Source organism: Medicago sativa, chromosome 4 (genome assembly GCF_051527215.1).
Source record: "Medicago sativa cultivar Bolivia chromosome 4, Bolivia_mono, whole genome shotgun sequence".
Classification (NCBI taxonomy): domain Eukaryota; kingdom Viridiplantae; phylum Streptophyta; class Magnoliopsida; order Fabales; family Fabaceae; genus Medicago; species Medicago sativa.
Window position 1 is genome coordinate 38,707,779 of NC_140752.1, and position 16,737 is coordinate 38,724,515.

Consider the following 16,737-nt stretch of genomic DNA (forward strand, 5'->3'; position numbering starts at 1 on the left):
AGACACAAGATGTTATTTTCTTTATATATAGTATAGATTAGCGGAAAGACAAGTACTAATATGGTTTTCTAATGCGTTTAATTTTATAAAGAATGATATATCAATTTTATAAAGTTAATTCTCTTATTCATAGTCCCTCTTTTATAAAGGTAATGCTCGTAAGCCGCTCAAAGACCGTCAAGCTTTGATATGAATGCACAAGAAGCATAAAAAGAAACAAGTAGCACAATCTTGCAATGTTGGCAGCGAAAATGTTGAATCCTTGGATGCGAAAACCAATTCCACAACATCTGGCAGTGATTGGAGAAATTGGGTTACTTTGTGTAACACCCGTATTAAACCGTCTTAGAATATTTAAAAGGGTATTAAACATAAAGTATTGGATACATTAAAAGTTACAACATAATTTCATTTCGAATGAATACATCTCTAATACAGGTTCGTACATCCAATAAGTATAGAATCTGCCAAAATATACTTATAGTACAATTATGACTATGTATGGAAAATATATAAGACTGGTACGAATTGTGTATATAAAGGTAAATCATCCGGCTTCCTCTTATTGATCTCCGGCACGAACCCTTCTGCTTGCGAACAATTTGCTTATCTGAAAATAAATAAAGGGATTGGGGTGAGACATGATGTCTCAGTGAGTTCATTCTATACTATGATGTATGCAATCTTGGGGAACCTATGATCGCCATATGTCTGTAAATGTAACTAATTTTAGGATATACTGTGTCATAATTTCCGCCATAAACATATTCATATCATATTCATAATTAAGTTAGAATGATAGTGTTGAACAAACAATTATTTTTTGAGTTCATTTTACGGAATGGATCCGAGTGGAGTAACCCCGAATACATTCGCTCTAATAACCGGCTAAATTTCTATTTGAGGCTAGAGCCGAACACCTCTTGTCGTCGTGCGGGCCATCCTTACGGAAAGTATCCTGTCCCACTAGTGCGAACCTTCCGTGTCCCACTGGCGTGGAAAAAAAAGACACGACTTAATTAATTATTAATGTTGTATGGTGTTCTGGACCGGTCAAAGACCTAGGCCCAATTGCTTATGCCCAATAATAAATCAAGCCCAAATGCTGCATTTGACTATTTACTTGAAACACACCCCCTCTCCGCGAGGGGGGTGTTCGGAGCAACGGAGACCAGTTCAAACGAACTGTAACAACTAGTAACAACATCCATTTCTTCTTATTTTGGTTCTTCTTTTTTTGGCTAAAATATGGTTTTAGTCCCTGCAAATATGCCTCGTTTTGGTTTTAGTCCTTGTAAAAAAAATTGTTTTTGGTCGCTGCAAATTTTTTTTCTTTTTTTAAAATAGTCCCTGGAGGGACTATTTTCAAAAACAAAAAATTTTGCAGGGACCTTTTTAAAAAACAAAATATTTTGGAGGGACCAAAAATACAAAATGGGTTTGTTTTATCTTGGTTTTTCGGGTGTCAAACATTGATTACGTTTGAACCTTTTTAATCGGTGATATCTTATTTTTTCTTGGGAAGGGAAAAAGTAAGCAAAACCCTTGAGAATCGAGGTCCGGGAGTTGTTTTCGCTACGGGAAGGTGTTAGGCACCCATAACGACTATAGTATCCTATAGGAACCGTCTTTAATTTCTACGCGCGCGCTTTATTTTTATATGCTATTTGGAAAATGATATTAAGCCTAGGAATATTCTAAGTGAAGAATTGGAGGGAGAAGAATGTGTTTAAAATTTTGTTTTATTCGAATTGAAGGAATTTTGTTCCTTGCCTACGTACCCGTTTAAGGGATCAAATCCGTCGTAGTTCGCTTCCAAAAAATGTTTTTGTTTTTGTTGGTTGATTTTAAGTTTGAAAATTGGAATTTGAAGAATGAGAAGGAGAGGCCTCAAGGGCATGAGATTGTAAAAAATGTGAGGTGGAATTAGTCATTTGCAAAAGAAAGTCAAAGCATGATTAAAGTTCATTGAAATTTGATTAAGAAAATAAAAGGGAAAATTACAATGGGATTTTGATCCCAAGGTTTATTTAGAAAATGGTTTGAGTGATGTTGTTCACATTTTTTCGAAAATGATTATTCTAAGGATAAAGCCTAAACATTCATCTAAACATACAATCCTAAACGTACATCTAAACATGCATATTCTGGCTATATACCTAAAGTGATGTGTGTGCATGTGTCGGTGCTTGTGTCGGTGTACATCATTAGAGTCCATTGTCCTTATTACATCATTGGCCTAGATACATTCTATGGTCTTGCACGAATTTAAATGACATGAAAGTAAAATACAAGATATCCTAAGCCTTTACATTCTAATTTTTGGTGAAACTTAAAGTGCAAGAAATAAGATGGATATGGAATGAAATGGGAATGCTTATAAAATATATGAGACATGAAATGAAATGGTTAGTAACACATGGTAATATCAAAAGAGATAAAGCAAGGAAAACACTATAACACAAAGCATAGAAAACAACCCAAAATAATAGGCAAAATGAGTGCAAAACATGACTAAAATTTGCTCATAAAATGCAAGACTTATGTGACCTATAATTCTCACATTCCAACACACTTTTAAAGGTTTAGAATCAGATTTTGGAATGGGAATTAAGGCAACATGGTTAACTTGACATTTTGGAAGCAAACTTAGGCATATTTTGCATTATTTATTTACACAAGTAACTTGTAAACTAAGTAACTAATCAAGATTCACACTCATGCAGCAATATCAAACACAAACAGTAGCTAAAACTTCATAAAATCAAGTGGTATAGGTCACAAGTATTCATCAAGAAATTGGAATTGGAATCAAGCAAATTTCCATCAATTTTTTAGCACAAAACATCACAAAATAGCAAGAAAATTAACCACATTATTTTTTACCAATTTTAATATGCAAAAGTTATCACAAAACAATACAAAATTATCAAGAAGTGTGTATGAAAATTTTTAGGACTTTTAAGGAATTTTTAGACACAAAAACATATAAATCTTCACAATTTTTAACAAAAATAGTAAACAATTGACAAGAAAATACCACACACTTTTTAATCAAAATTTAACATATGACAACATCACAAAAAATATCGAGAAAATGATCAAGAACACATAGGAATTTTTTTAGGAATTTTCAAGGGATTTTTAGACTTGAAAAGTGCAAGAAAATCACTAATTTTAACAAGAATAGAAAAAAAGTTTCAAATATTTTTCTCAGGCTTTAGCACAGAAGAATATTACAAAAATGTTAGAAAAAAATATCAAGAACACATAGAAAAAGATTTAGGAGTTTTTACCAAAGTTTTAAGCAAGGCAGGGGGTGCAACTAGCAGGCAATTACCAAAAACATGCAGGAAAGGGGGGTGCAAGTAGCAACGTGCATGCAGGCCTGGCAGAATGGGCTTCAGGGAGAGAGACAGGTCGGGTTAGGGTTTGGTGCGGGTCAAACCGGTTCAGGGAGGGTATAAAACCCAAGGAACCGGTCCAACTCACATTTCCCATTCCACCTTCTCTCTCTAAGCCTTCCTAGAGAGAGGGAGTCTGCAACTCTCCTTCTTCTTCTTTGTTCTAAGGCCGGTCATCTTCTCCGATGAGAGAAGGAACTCCGGCGACGGTTACCGACGACGGTTTCCGGCGCCGGTGACTCAGACTTCTCCGATTCGAAATATTTTTATGTTTTCTGAAATCCTTTTTTGTGGCGATGATGAATCCGACCTTAGAATCTACAGACGAGCCTTGGATCTTACTAGATCTAAAGGAACAGATTCGAAAAAAAACGAAATAAGAACAAGAGAGAGAGACAGAGGCTTACCTGATGGATATTTGGAGGTTCTTCCTCTTCTTCCTCTTCGTGTTCTTCGTTTTCGATGAGTGTGATGAACCGGTTCACTTTCGCTTTGATTCCTCTTCTTCTCTGACTCACACACGCGCCTCCTGTGATCTGTGCTTGAGTTTGTTACACTTCGTAACGAACTCGCATTTGAATTGCAGAATTCGCGTGATTCTTGCTCGATGATGATGATGTTTCTGAGAGCTTCTATTGATTCTGATCGATTAGATTGAACTTAGGGTTTTGATTCATGGATTTTGATGGAAAGATTGGACAGATTAGGGTTTGTTACGATGCGTAACTAACTCTAATGGTGTTTGTTTCTCTGGAATTTGAATTACGGCTCAATGATGATTCATGTTGATGATGAATGTTGGTGGATCAGTGACGAATTGTGATGATTTCTGGGAAATTTGATGAATTAGGGTTTGAAGATGATGAACTTGTTCATCGTGTTCTTGAGTTTTTCTGGTTTTTTGGGACTTTTGATCGAAAAGCTCGGGAGAGAGAAAGTGAAATGTGTTTATGAGTTGGCAGAAAATGAATGGGTGACCCTGACTTTGACTGTGATGTGGCCTTTTATAGCTGACACTTGTGCAATCTGGACCAATAAGGAAAAGACACGTGGACATGGACTGTAACTAACTGGACCAATGAAAATTTGACACGTGGCACTGGACTTAACAAACTTTTTGGACTAAACTGCAAATGACTAAAAATAAAGGACTGAAATGCAAAAATTGACAAAAAAGGACTTAAAAATAATTAATAATAAAATTGGTAAAAAAACGTAATTTGGAAATAAACATAAAGTGAAACGATTAAAATTGACAAAACGGACTAAAACGAACCAATGGCTTAAATGAGGTACTTTAAAGTAACCTCTCTCTGCCGAAATTTCGTGTGAAATGACTAAAATGCCCCTGGGGCTAAAACGACTAAAAACGACTCAGATGCAAATTTTAAAATGGATTTTTAACAAGAAATTAAAGCAACAACTTACACAAACAAAATTAAAAAGACTCAGAGACAATTTTAAGAGTTTATACAGAGTTTTGACACATGAAAAGACTAAAATGCCCCTAGGGGCAAAACTGACTCAAAATGACTTCAAATGCGATTTTTGAACTGGATTTTGACATAGAATTGAAATAAGGACTTATCCTAACCAATTGAAAAGACTCAAACAATTTTTTTAAAGACTGAAAGAAATTTTAACATAGGAAATGACTAAAATGCCCTTCTATGTGAATTTTGCAAGTAATATTGAAATGAAATGCAGTGAAAGACCAAGAAGAAGGAGAAGGAGAAGGAGAAGAAGAAGAAGAAGAAGAAGAAGGAGGAGGAGGAGGAGGAGGAGGAGGAGGAGGAGGAGGAGGAGGAGGAGGAGGAGGAGGAGGAGGAGGAGGAGGAGGAGAAGAAGAAGAAGAAGAAGAAGCAGGAGGAGGAGGAGGAGGAGGAGAAGAAGAAGAAGAAGGAGAAGGAGGAGGAGGAGGAGGAGGAGGAGGAGGAGGAGGAGGAGGAGGAGGAGGAGGAGGAGGAAGAGGAGGAGGAGGAGGAGGAGGAGGAAGAGGAGGAGGAGGAGGAGGAGGAGGAGGAAGATAATGTATAAAGAAAAAAAGAGAGAGAGAGAGAGGAAGAGTAATTATACCTGTATTTTTATGGCAATGAAATTAGGATTTTTTTTTGACAAAAAATTAGGGATATTATAATCACTTCTTTGTTAGAAACTATCGCATAATCACTTTTTTTCATGGCTACTTATGAAAACTGGATCGATTCCACTAAACCAACTTTTAAGGCAAACTGGATCTGAACCGGTTTTGAACCGGTTATAACCCATATCTAAACTGATTTTGATTGAAAATTGATTTTTTGTGAAATGGTTTTAAAAATTAAACCTGAACCTATATTTGGTTACAATTTCGTTTGGTTTTTAACCATGCACACCCCTAAATTGGGATTTGTCACCTCACCAATGTCCCTCATTTCTAACTAATCTCTCATATATTCCATGTGACTCTGTCTTTTTTTAATTTCCTTCATCTATTTACTTATATATTCATTTATATAGTTCTTTAATATGTAACTTCAAATTATTCTTTATTGACTTCTTTTCTATGTAATTGTCAATCAATTTGTGTAATTCCTTCAACTACACACGACCTTTACCATATAAAAGCAACCCCTGTCCACTACAGCAACTGTGAACTTGCTATCAAAATATGAATAATACTATATATAAAGTAAACTTGGGGGATACCATGGCTTCCATGGGTCCCCAAGTAGATCCGTCACTGCTCACAACTAATATCATAGATATTCGTACGAATATATTAAAAAACTCTATGTTTAAAGTATATCTACTATTAGAAATAACTCTATAAATATTGCCCGGGTAGAGGTCTAGTATTCTCTTAATAATCAAAAGTTGGGCCAAGACAATATTCGACATATAACTACGCGACAATGAATTGAAAATTTGAGGCTAAAATCACTTTTGAAGATGCAAACTCCAAAACACACCTTCAAGCGAAAATCAATTTTAAATCCAAAAGCAATTATACTATAAAACACTCGAAAATACCATAATCAATTTTAGATATCTCGAAAAACAAATGCCTGCACAAAATTAATCTAAACATGCAATATATCTTTCACAGTAAACAACTGGATTACTTTTTAGGTTATGGGGGAATTGGGTAAACCAAAGATTGAAATGAGTTTGCTTTTGTACCAAATTTGGAACTAAACCAACCTAACTTTTTAACTAATAAGGGCAGGTGTAAGACATAAGAAAAGCATACAATTTATTACGTATTTGCTATCTTTGAATTGATATTAATCTAAAGGTAGCTTCTTTTTTTTTGGACAATATTATTCTATAAGTAGTTAGTAACTAAAATACTAGCACTCTAAAATAATTAAAACCATAAAGCTATTCTAAGGTTATGGGCATAATGTGGTACGTTCGAGACAATTGAATTGGGTAGGAGAAGCCCATACTCACATATGCTTCGTATTTTTCCTTAAAATACACAGCGGAAAGTTTATATCTCATAACTATTTCTTGCTTCTTTCAAAAAAAAACTATTTCTTGCTTAATTTTTCACCCAAATATCGATCACATTCAACTCCATTCCTCATTGCCACAAACTGATCCTCTGCTTCGGATGATTTTAGTATGGCTTTCTTGTTAAGATTACTACATATTTAAGATAAAAAAGAAAGGGTGATAATTACAGTTATATGAAGTCAACAATTTAAGTGTTAGTTGTTACTTGCAAGGGAAACTATTCAACTTACTCTGACTAGACAGCTACCAATTCCATATGTAATTTTAAATTGAAGAAATGGCTGCATTTGCCGGACAGATAAATCGAACATTATTCAGCTTGAATTACCATATTGGAGTTTATATTTTTACTTAGGAAGAGTTTTTTCTTTTTTTGGTACAAAAAAGGCAGGGCCTAAAAATTTTACGAGACTGTCCTCGGAGGAAAACAGCCGATTGGTAGCCCCCTTTACATCAACTCAAAGGAAACCGATTTGGTTGTGATGGAGAGTGATGGAAACAAAAGTTCGAGACCAGACGGCTTTAACTTCGCATTTATTATGGAGTTTTGGTATTTGTTAAAGAATGAAGTATGAATTATGTTTGATCAACTTCATGCTAATACGGTGTTATGAAAGAGTGTGTTGGCTTACTTTGTCACAGTAATCCCAAAGGTTGCGTCACCGTTGGTGTTGAGGGATTATAGGCCCACTTTTTTATTGGGTTGCCTTTAGAAGCTTCTTTCTAAGGTTCTAGCGAGAAGGTTGGTCAAGGTTATGAACTCCATTATTTCTACATCTCAATCGGCATTACTAAAAGGTCGAAATTTGGTAGATGAGGTTATGATAGTTGATGAAATTGTGGATTTTACCAAAAATATCAAGAAGCCGATGTTCGATTCCAAATGTGGATTTTGAAAAGGTGTATGACTGGGTAGATTGGAAATTTTTTTGGGGTATATGATGAGGAGATTGGGCTTTTGTGATAAGTGCATGGTTTGGATGAAAACTATTACTTTTCCCACCCTGCCTGTTTCTTGCGCACCTTGCAAAAAAACCAAAAATACCCCTGGTCCGGATTACATAATCCGAACCAGATTGTTAGAGATTTCCGGAACACAAAATTTGGATACATTCAAAATCTAATTTTGGGTGTTTTCTGTAACAGCTCGATTTTCGCTAGTTTTATTTTATTATTTATTTATGTGTGTTGTGTGTGTTATTATGTGATTATTTGCATCTGTGTGTATTTTTGGTTGGGAATTGTAGAATTCGGTGTAGAAGGGTATTTTAGTCATTTTGGACTTAGGGGCATTTTGGTCATTTTGAGAGTAGGGGTAATTTTGTAATTTTAGATGAGAATTATTTTGAGTGTTAGTAAGAATGTTGTTTTACCAAGTTACTAGAGAGGGGGTAGTAATTATTTTATTTACCGGTAAGTGACCGTTAGTGTTGTAATTTACCATTAAGTGAGTAGTGACATCTTGGCGTGTTAGAATAGAAATGGGTTAGGCCCATTAAGGTTGAGAAATAAGCCCAATTGAATAGAGCACATATATAAACTCTAGTTGTTGGTGAAAATTAGGTTTTCACAACATTTCACATTTCATTTCATTTGAGGAGAGAAGAGATAGAAGCTAGAGATAAGAGCAAGAACAAGGGTTAGAGGCAAGAGGGAGATTCACCATCTAGGAGCCAATTGAAGCTTGAATTGGAGATTCTTGGTGTTAGAGGTAAGGGGGTTAGTCTTTACTCATAATCACTGAGTTGTAGCTTCTACCCTAACTTCTTACATAAGTGCTTATTTGAATAATTGATTATTTGTGCAATTAAGTGTGAAATTCGTGCTTATGTTATGATGTCATGTTTGGGTATGTAAATTGAATGTTAATTGAGTTGTTGATGATGAATTTGAGAGCTTAAATCATGTACATATGTATGCTTTGTGTTTTAATCAAAAATTGATGATATGAAGTGTTGTTGTGATGAATTGTTGATAAATTCATGATGTTTAATTGTTGTTGTTGTTGGAAGATGTTGTTGTTGATGATTAAAACATTGGGTAATCATAGTTGGAGAGTTTACTATGACTTTGTGTTGTTTTTGAATGTTTTGATGAAAAATGGGTCAAATGATGATTTTTGTTAAGAGGATGTTGTAGTGCAAATTTTATATGGATTTGAGTGTCTTTTCATGTTTAGAAATGTTTAAACAAACATTGGGATCAAATTTGAGCTTTGGGAAGTCAAAATTGGGGTTTTGGGGTGAAAAAGTGAGTTTTTCTCGTAACAGAACTGTCCCAACTCGCCACAGCGAGTGGGAGCCGAGTTGGAGGCGAGCAGGAGGTGCTTCCTGTGAGCTTACTCGCCTCGCGAGTAGATTTACTCGCCACGGCGAGCTGCACAGTGGCAGCATCCCCTGTTTCGCGTTCTTGCGTCTTTTTCCCTCGTTTCTGTTTTGAATTGGCTTTCGGTGTAAACATGAAGGTTGTAGATAATTTTGTTAGCTTTCCAGAGGCTTTGGTTTGACTTGAAAATGATTTTTGGTTTTTGAGTTATGATGAAAATACTCCAAGGTGGTCTTGGTGAAATTTTACAAAAATTCCGCATAACTACTTCTAAATCGACCCAAACCCTTTGGATTGTTTCCAAACTTCAAACTTATGTTTTATGAGTTCAATTAAGGTGTTTAATGGTATTTAAACTATGATGTGGTGAATCTAACTTGTTTTGATTTGAAAATGGAAATTTTTGTGAAAAGTGATAAAGGGAGACGAACTTTGTGATTTTTGTGAATTCCTCGTACTTAGCTGATGAAATGCTTATGTGTCCTCTACTGCACTTATAAGTGACTTGTGAGAATACATGGCATAGGCAATTGAGCTTGTAGAGTTGGTTTTGGTTCATAACTTCTATTATTTTTAAATGGTGACTTTTGGAGACGAACTTGGTCGAAATGAACCTTGATGAACTAAAGTCTTATGAATCTTTTGTGAATGGTCACATATGATTAAATGAGTGTATTTGAATGATTGTGGAGGGATGAACATGATGTTTATCATAACTTGTTGTGTTATTCCATTTTACTTGGTTTATGTGATGTAAATGGAAATGAATTGCGAGCCGATGTTGATGTATGTTGATAATTAAGATGAGGATGATGTTGTTGGTTGTTGATGAATATGATGATGATTATGTTGATGATGTTGATGTATGTTGATGAATCTTATGTGAGTTGTGATTGTTGAATGTATGGGCATGATTCTTGATAATGCAATGTTGTTGAGTTGTTGAAATGTAAAAGGAGGTGTACTTTTACATTGTTTTGATAGTTGTTATGTTGGAGTTGTGCATTATCGAGTCATTGCTATATGTCCATGCATCATATCATGTTGTTGTTGTTGTTGAAATGTAAAAGGAGGTGTACTTTTACATAGTAAGAGGAGGTGTACTCTTACTTGGATGTTTTTGTTGCATCCATTGTTGTTGATCTGGTACCACATGCATATATGTGTCGAGTATAGGCGCATTGCATATTGAAATGTTATCTTGTTGTTGCATGTGAATGGTGAATGTTGATGATAAGTGTGTTTGATGAATACATACTTGTGATATTTGGAATTGAATGGTTGATGAGTTGTGACATAATTGAATATGTGACTTGATGATTTTGTGTATTGGTGAAATTTGGTGAATGTTGTGATTATGTGGATTGGTGTATATGTATATTGGTGGATTTTGTTAATGGTTGTGAAATAAATGCTCTAATTGCATGTCTTACTTGTTGTGCTTATACACTTGGTGAATCTATTTGATGATAATTGATTGGATGATAATGATGAGGTGAGAATTGTATATGTATATACATAAGATGTGGTGATTTCTTTGATGATGATGATTGATTGCTTGTAACTTGAAATGATGAATTGTACTTGTTGAATTAAGCATGTTGAATTGAGTAATGAGGTAAGTGATGTGATTATTGATTGATGTTGATAAATGATGAGCTTTTGTTGATGACTTGATTAGAGGTTGAATATGCATGCTATGCTATGATAATAATGTGATAGCTTGAAATGTAGGTGATGGGGGATAATAATAATCATGTGATGCTAGTATTCTAGGAGGGAGGGTTATGTATATGTGATACGTGTATGATACACTTGTGGAGATGAACTTGGAATGATAATATGCATGTGTTGTGATTACTTATGAATATATGTATGGATTGTTATTCTTGAATATATTCTTTCATTTCCAATGTTCATGATAAATGTTTTTCGTGGATTATGATGATGTAATGCTAACCCTCAGTGGTCTGTGGTGGACCGCCTACCTTTCTGTATGGACGGGTAGACGGCGTGCAGGATGCTTAGTTGTTTGCTTGATGATGCCGAGGAGTGGAGTTCCTCTTTTATATGCAAGCGTCTAGATTAGGGCTCTGATCTAGGGTAGTTCTTGCATGTTGGTTTTTATTTTTGGACCATGTATTTTGGAGTTGAGATGTTATTTGTTATTTGAGATTTGGAGAATACAATTGTATTTTATTGAGATCTGGAGATGTTTATGATTTTTAAGTATGTCTGCTGCTATGTTGTGTAACATGATCTTTATGCATGTATGTATTGTGGTTTATTTTGAGACGTAGCATCTATTTCTAGAATATTTCTGATGTATTCGCGCGTTTTACCGCTTAATAGAAATAAGGTGTTACATTTTCTTTGATGTCAAAGGTCTCTGTTGATCGTTATAAAAGTCCTAGGTCATAAGTAGAGACAATGAAAATGTGTTTGGCCTTCAAAACTGTCCATAAAATGCATTAAAACTCCACTAACCGGCCAAACCTTTAGTGAAACGCATTGTCAAAAAATTACTGAGGGTGTCCGGATTTTATAATCCAGAAATGACTAAAACATTCCGGATTATATTATCTGAACTACACCAGAATGCCAGTTTGGGAGATCATCATACCTATTTATGATCCTAGGGTGCCACATGTCACCTATTTGAATTTTTCATCTTCATCCATATTGCAATTTCCGATTTTCATCATCATTGCACCTTTCTTCACAAGATTTCCAAGATTTTATGTCTCCCAATGCAATTAATTATCCACTATCTCAAGGCATTTATGCTTCTTTGCTTCTTCCCAAGATAGTTGTTTATCTCCACCATTATAAAATGCCTTGTTACCTTCTTGCTCTCCAGCAAATCATGCCTTTCTTTCCTTTGCATCTTCCCTTCTCCCTTAAGGCAACAATAAACTCCTTCGCACCATGGAAATGCTTCCGCCAGAACTTCAACTCGTCATTGCCAGGAAGATCTTAGATTCGAGCACTAGGTTTTGTCAGAGATAGGGTTTTTTTTCCTTCTTTCACGACCTTTTCACTCGACAGCGTCTTGCTCACTGTAGAAGCGTCATCAGTGCCGATGGTCTTCTCTTCGATTGGGGTCAAATCGAACTATGTTTTATTCCCCCAGGTTTGGAATACAAGTTCACTTGTCTTTCCGACGGGGCTTGTGCGATGAGCAACATGATCCACAATTCTCACTTGCCACCTCCAGGTGCAGACGATGATTATGATATGATCAACATCTGCCTTTCTTGCCGTCTCGACACCAAGCTTGGTTTGTTTCTGGGGCACTTCCGCTTCTTCAACCTTGATTTCCTTTTGTAAAGGCCTAAAGGCCCTTTTTTCGTAATATTTCGTAAGAATTCGGATTACATAATCTGGAAATCATAGGAGGTGTACGAAATATGTAATCTGGACTGTGTCATGATGTGTTGGACAAATGTTTCAAAAGGTTTTCAAAGATAATGTAATCTGTATTATTTTTGTTAGTAGATTTGTGTTTTTATTTGCATTTATTTTATGAATTTAGCATCTAAATAATATAAAATAAATCAAAGTGTAAGCAAAGTGTGAAATTCTGGTAAAAGTGTTTTCCGGTTTATATAATCCATAAATTTCTGGGAAATTATGTATCCTGATTATATAATACGAAGGGCTTTTTAGTAAATTTGCAGGGCATGTGAGAAATTAAAAGGGTGGGAAAAGTAACAGTCTTGGATGAAAGCGTGTGTGTTTCGTAGGAGCATGTCAATTCTTGTGAAAGGAGGCCCAACAGAGAAGATTATTATCCATATAGGCCTTAACCAACGGGATCCATCGGCATCACTCTTGTTCTTATTAGTAGCAGATGGGTTTAGTGGCTTAATGATGAATGCGGAGAGGGTCGGTTTGTTTAAGGGGTTTGGTTTTATGCCTAAAGGTTTCGTTGTCTCCCAACTTTAATATGTCGATAATACTCTATGTATAGGGAAGGCGACAATAGATAATATTTAGACATTGAAGCTGTCGTTTAAAGAGTTTGAAATGTCATCGGGTTTTAAAGTCAATTTCTTCACGAGTTTTTTATGGGAGTCAATTTGCCTAGGGATTTCATTGAGATGACGACAAATTTTATGAATTGTAGTGAAGTAAGAATCCCTTTTATCCATATGGGGCTACCGGTATGAGCAATTCTGGGAAGAGTATCTACTTTGGGAACCGCTAATGGACCATTTGTTATTTAATAATAACAATATACTAGTACTATAAATTCATTAATAAAATACACATTTGTTTGTCCTCGTGAGTTTAACTCAGTTGGTAGCGATAATGCATAATTATATGTAGGGGTTGGGGTTCAAACCCCGGACACCTCACTTATTCACCTTAAAAAGTGAATTCCTGGCCACTAGGCTACTTGAGAAAAAATACACTACATTTTTTTTTGGCCGAAGCAAAGTTAACTATTATCATTAATCAACCAATGTTCGATACAAGAAGGATAAGGATAAAAAATACGGTGACTAGCCCAAGAACAGACCGCCCTAGCTAAAGTATAAGCAGCCATGTTCGCTTGTCTCCTAACAAACTTCACCTCGAAGTTGGAATGTAAAGATAACTGATAAATAATACTAGAAACAATAGCATAGAATTCCAAATCACCATGGCTCGGAGACGATAGAGCTTGCACTAGAGAAGATGAGTCAGACTCGAAGACAACGCGGTTCCATCTGTTCGCTGCCATTTTGTTTGAGCTCAAATAAATTGCCCGTGGGAGTCTCTAACACAACACGCAAAAGATGTAATATGGTTACAGTCATGGAATGCGACATCCACATTGCACTTCAACCACGTCTCACTCGCTCTCTCCCAAACTTAGTTGTTACCTGGCACTCTAATCTACCCGTGTTGCATAACTCGTGGTGAGGGTTGTTTATGAACCTCTTGCCATTGTTGCCATGCATCTAGTGTTGTCCTCCCAATGCTCATTGAAGTATGATGACCATCATTCCAAATGACATCATTACGTGCAGCTTAAATTTGCCAAAGAAGTAAAGCCACCCGACCAGCAATGTCTCGACACTCTGAGCGACATATATCAAAAACAAAATCTAATAAACTGCTCACAGTTCCAACTTGCGGTTGCAGCATAGTCAAAAGCCCTGCCCAATACCAACTCTCACGCGCCACCGCACAACCCACAAAAGCATGCCAATCATCCTCAACAGTCGTATCACACCAAGGGCATATCATCTCACATTGTACATGTCGTGATTGTAACCGGAGCCGCGTCGGAACACACTCTCTGCAAATCCTCCATAACAAATTATGAGCTTTATGAGGGGAATTCACCTTCCAGATTCTATGTCATTCTCCTTCAACATGGAATCGATCAGTATGTAACAACTCCATCATAGCCAGTTTATAACCAGTCTTAACAGTATACCTCCTGTAACGTTCCGTCATCCACGCTTTTCTATCATTCTGAACTTCCGTAAACAGTGGTGTGTCTAGAATAGCTTGCACCATATCATCTGGAAACAATGATTCAATCTTATCAATATCCCAAACCCGTTCCTCGACAGCTATCAAATTAGACACATTCAAACTAGGCACACCTTGGCTTTTTGGGGATTGAATCCAGCTACCTTGAACACCTCGAAAAAGAAGAACGAGGAAAGTACCTCGATTTAAAAACTTTAGCAACTAGAGATTCAGGTTTAGACAAAAAAACTTCATCCTTGCTTGGCTACCATAGCGAGGTTAAAAGCTTTGAAATTCCTATATCCCATTCCACCAAATTCTTTGGGGCATGCCATGCGTTCCCATGCCATCCATTTAATCTCGCGATTGTTACTCCTTCCTCCCCACAAAAATGCATTAATCATCTTCTCAATATCATTTATAATTGAATTCGGAAGAAGATAAATACTCATTATGTATGAAGGAATAGATTGTAACACAGATTTGATCATAACTTCCTTGCTCGCCTTCGATAATGCTTGTCCCCTCCATGCATTTATTCGTTTCCAGATACGATCCTTGATAAAAGAATAAACTGACCTCTTATCTCTACCGATCATCGAAGGTAATCCCAAATACTTTCTAGTACCCATCACATGCCAGTCACAAATAATGCGTAACAAATCCTCCTACGTCGTCCCACTCATATTGCGACTGAAAAACACCTTAGACTTTGATAAGTTAATTTCTTGTCCAGATGTTGCCTCATAAGTTTTAAGAATAGAGAGTAAACGATGTGCTTCCACCACATTAGCCCTGCAAACGAAGAAACAATCATCTGCAAACAACAGATGGGACACCACTGGTGCACCGCGACATACTTGTACCCCATGAATATCACCTCAATTAATTGCCTTATGTATTAGAGTCGAGAGGCCCTCAGCCACCAATATGAATAAATATGGTCATAACGGGCCACCCTGGCGCAACGCTCGGCCGGGTACAATAGGACCCACCCTATCAAAGTTCATAAGCACCGAATAAGTAACAGAACTAACGCACATCATCATCCACCGGATCCATTTCTCACTGAATCCCATTCGCATAAGCACACCACGAAGAAACCCCCAATCCAGTTTATCATAAGCCTTGCTAATATCAATCTTGAGAGCCAATTGCCCTCTCCATCCCTTCGTCTTCCTCTTCATTGAGTGGATTATCTCTGTAGCTATTAACATGTTGTCCAGTATAGAGCGGCTCTCGACAAACGCTGACTGCTCCTCTAACACACATTTATCTAAACACTGTTTCAATCGATTAGCGAGCAACTTCGACGCCATCTTATACAACACATTACAAAGAGATATAGGCCTAAGATCCTTCATATTATCCGGTTCTTCGTACTTCGGGATCAAACAAATATTTGTTTCTGCAAGGTTTAAAGGGAAGTAACTGCGATCCAACCAAGAAGTTGCTGCCTGAAAAATATCGTCACCACACACGTGCCAGAATCTCTAATAAAATGATGGGTTAAGACCATCTGGACCAGGGGACTTGTCAGGTTGCATCTGAAAAAGGGCTTGGCGCAATTTTTCTTTTGTAATAGGTGTTGTAAGCATTATATTGTCATCCATCGAAACACATTGACTCATCAAATCCAACACCGGTTCATGAACACCCGCATTCGCAGCAAAAAGTTGCTCAAAATAGCCTTGTGCCACAGTACACATATTCTCTTGTGACGTAGCAGTCCTCCCATCATCCGTGCGGAGCTTACTAACCATCTTCACTTTGCCACGGGCTACCGCGGATGTATGAAAGAACTTTGTATTCATGTCACCTTCCTTCAACCAATGCATTTTTGCTCATTGCTTCCAAAAGGCCTCCTCTTGTACAAGAAGTCGAACATGCTTCTCTAGGGTTGTGACATATTAAGTACATATCATACCATTCGACTGGGCACAAAGTTCCTCTAAAATACAGACACATTGGTTAATTTCTTCCTTAAACCGAACTCTCTTCCTCCTACCCCAACTTTGCAACTTCGTAGAACAATTCA

General features: G+C 36.6%; 1 protein-coding gene across 1 annotated transcript; it reads right to left on the bottom strand.

Annotated features, from left to right (window-relative positions):
• Window positions 1-14,582: 14,582 nt before the first annotated feature.
• On the bottom strand, window positions 14,583-16,018 carry LOC146929284 (uncharacterized). Its single transcript, XM_085707284.1, has 4 exons — window positions 15,651-16,018; window positions 15,411-15,494; window positions 14,969-15,320; window positions 14,583-14,921 (listed from the first exon to the last, which is right to left on the bottom strand). Exons 1-4 carry the CDS (start codon window positions 16,016-16,018, stop codon window positions 14,583-14,585), a joined length of 1,143 nt encoding a protein of 380 aa, XP_085563410.1.
• Window positions 16,019-16,737: the final 719 nt, after the last annotated feature.

Coding starts and splice junctions, on each gene's coding strand:
- LOC146929284 (XM_085707284.1), bottom strand. CDS start 16,018: ATGGCGTCGAAGTTGCTCGCTAATCGATTGAAACAGTGTTTAGATAAA. Junction 15,321..15,410: donor CAAGAAATTAACTTATCAAA/GTCTAAGGTGTT, acceptor GATGGGTACTAG/AAAGTATTTGGGATTACCTT. Junction 14,922..14,968: donor AAGCTTTTAACCTCGCTATG/GTAGCCAAGCAA, acceptor CTGAATCTCTAG/TTGCTAAAGTTTTTAAATCG.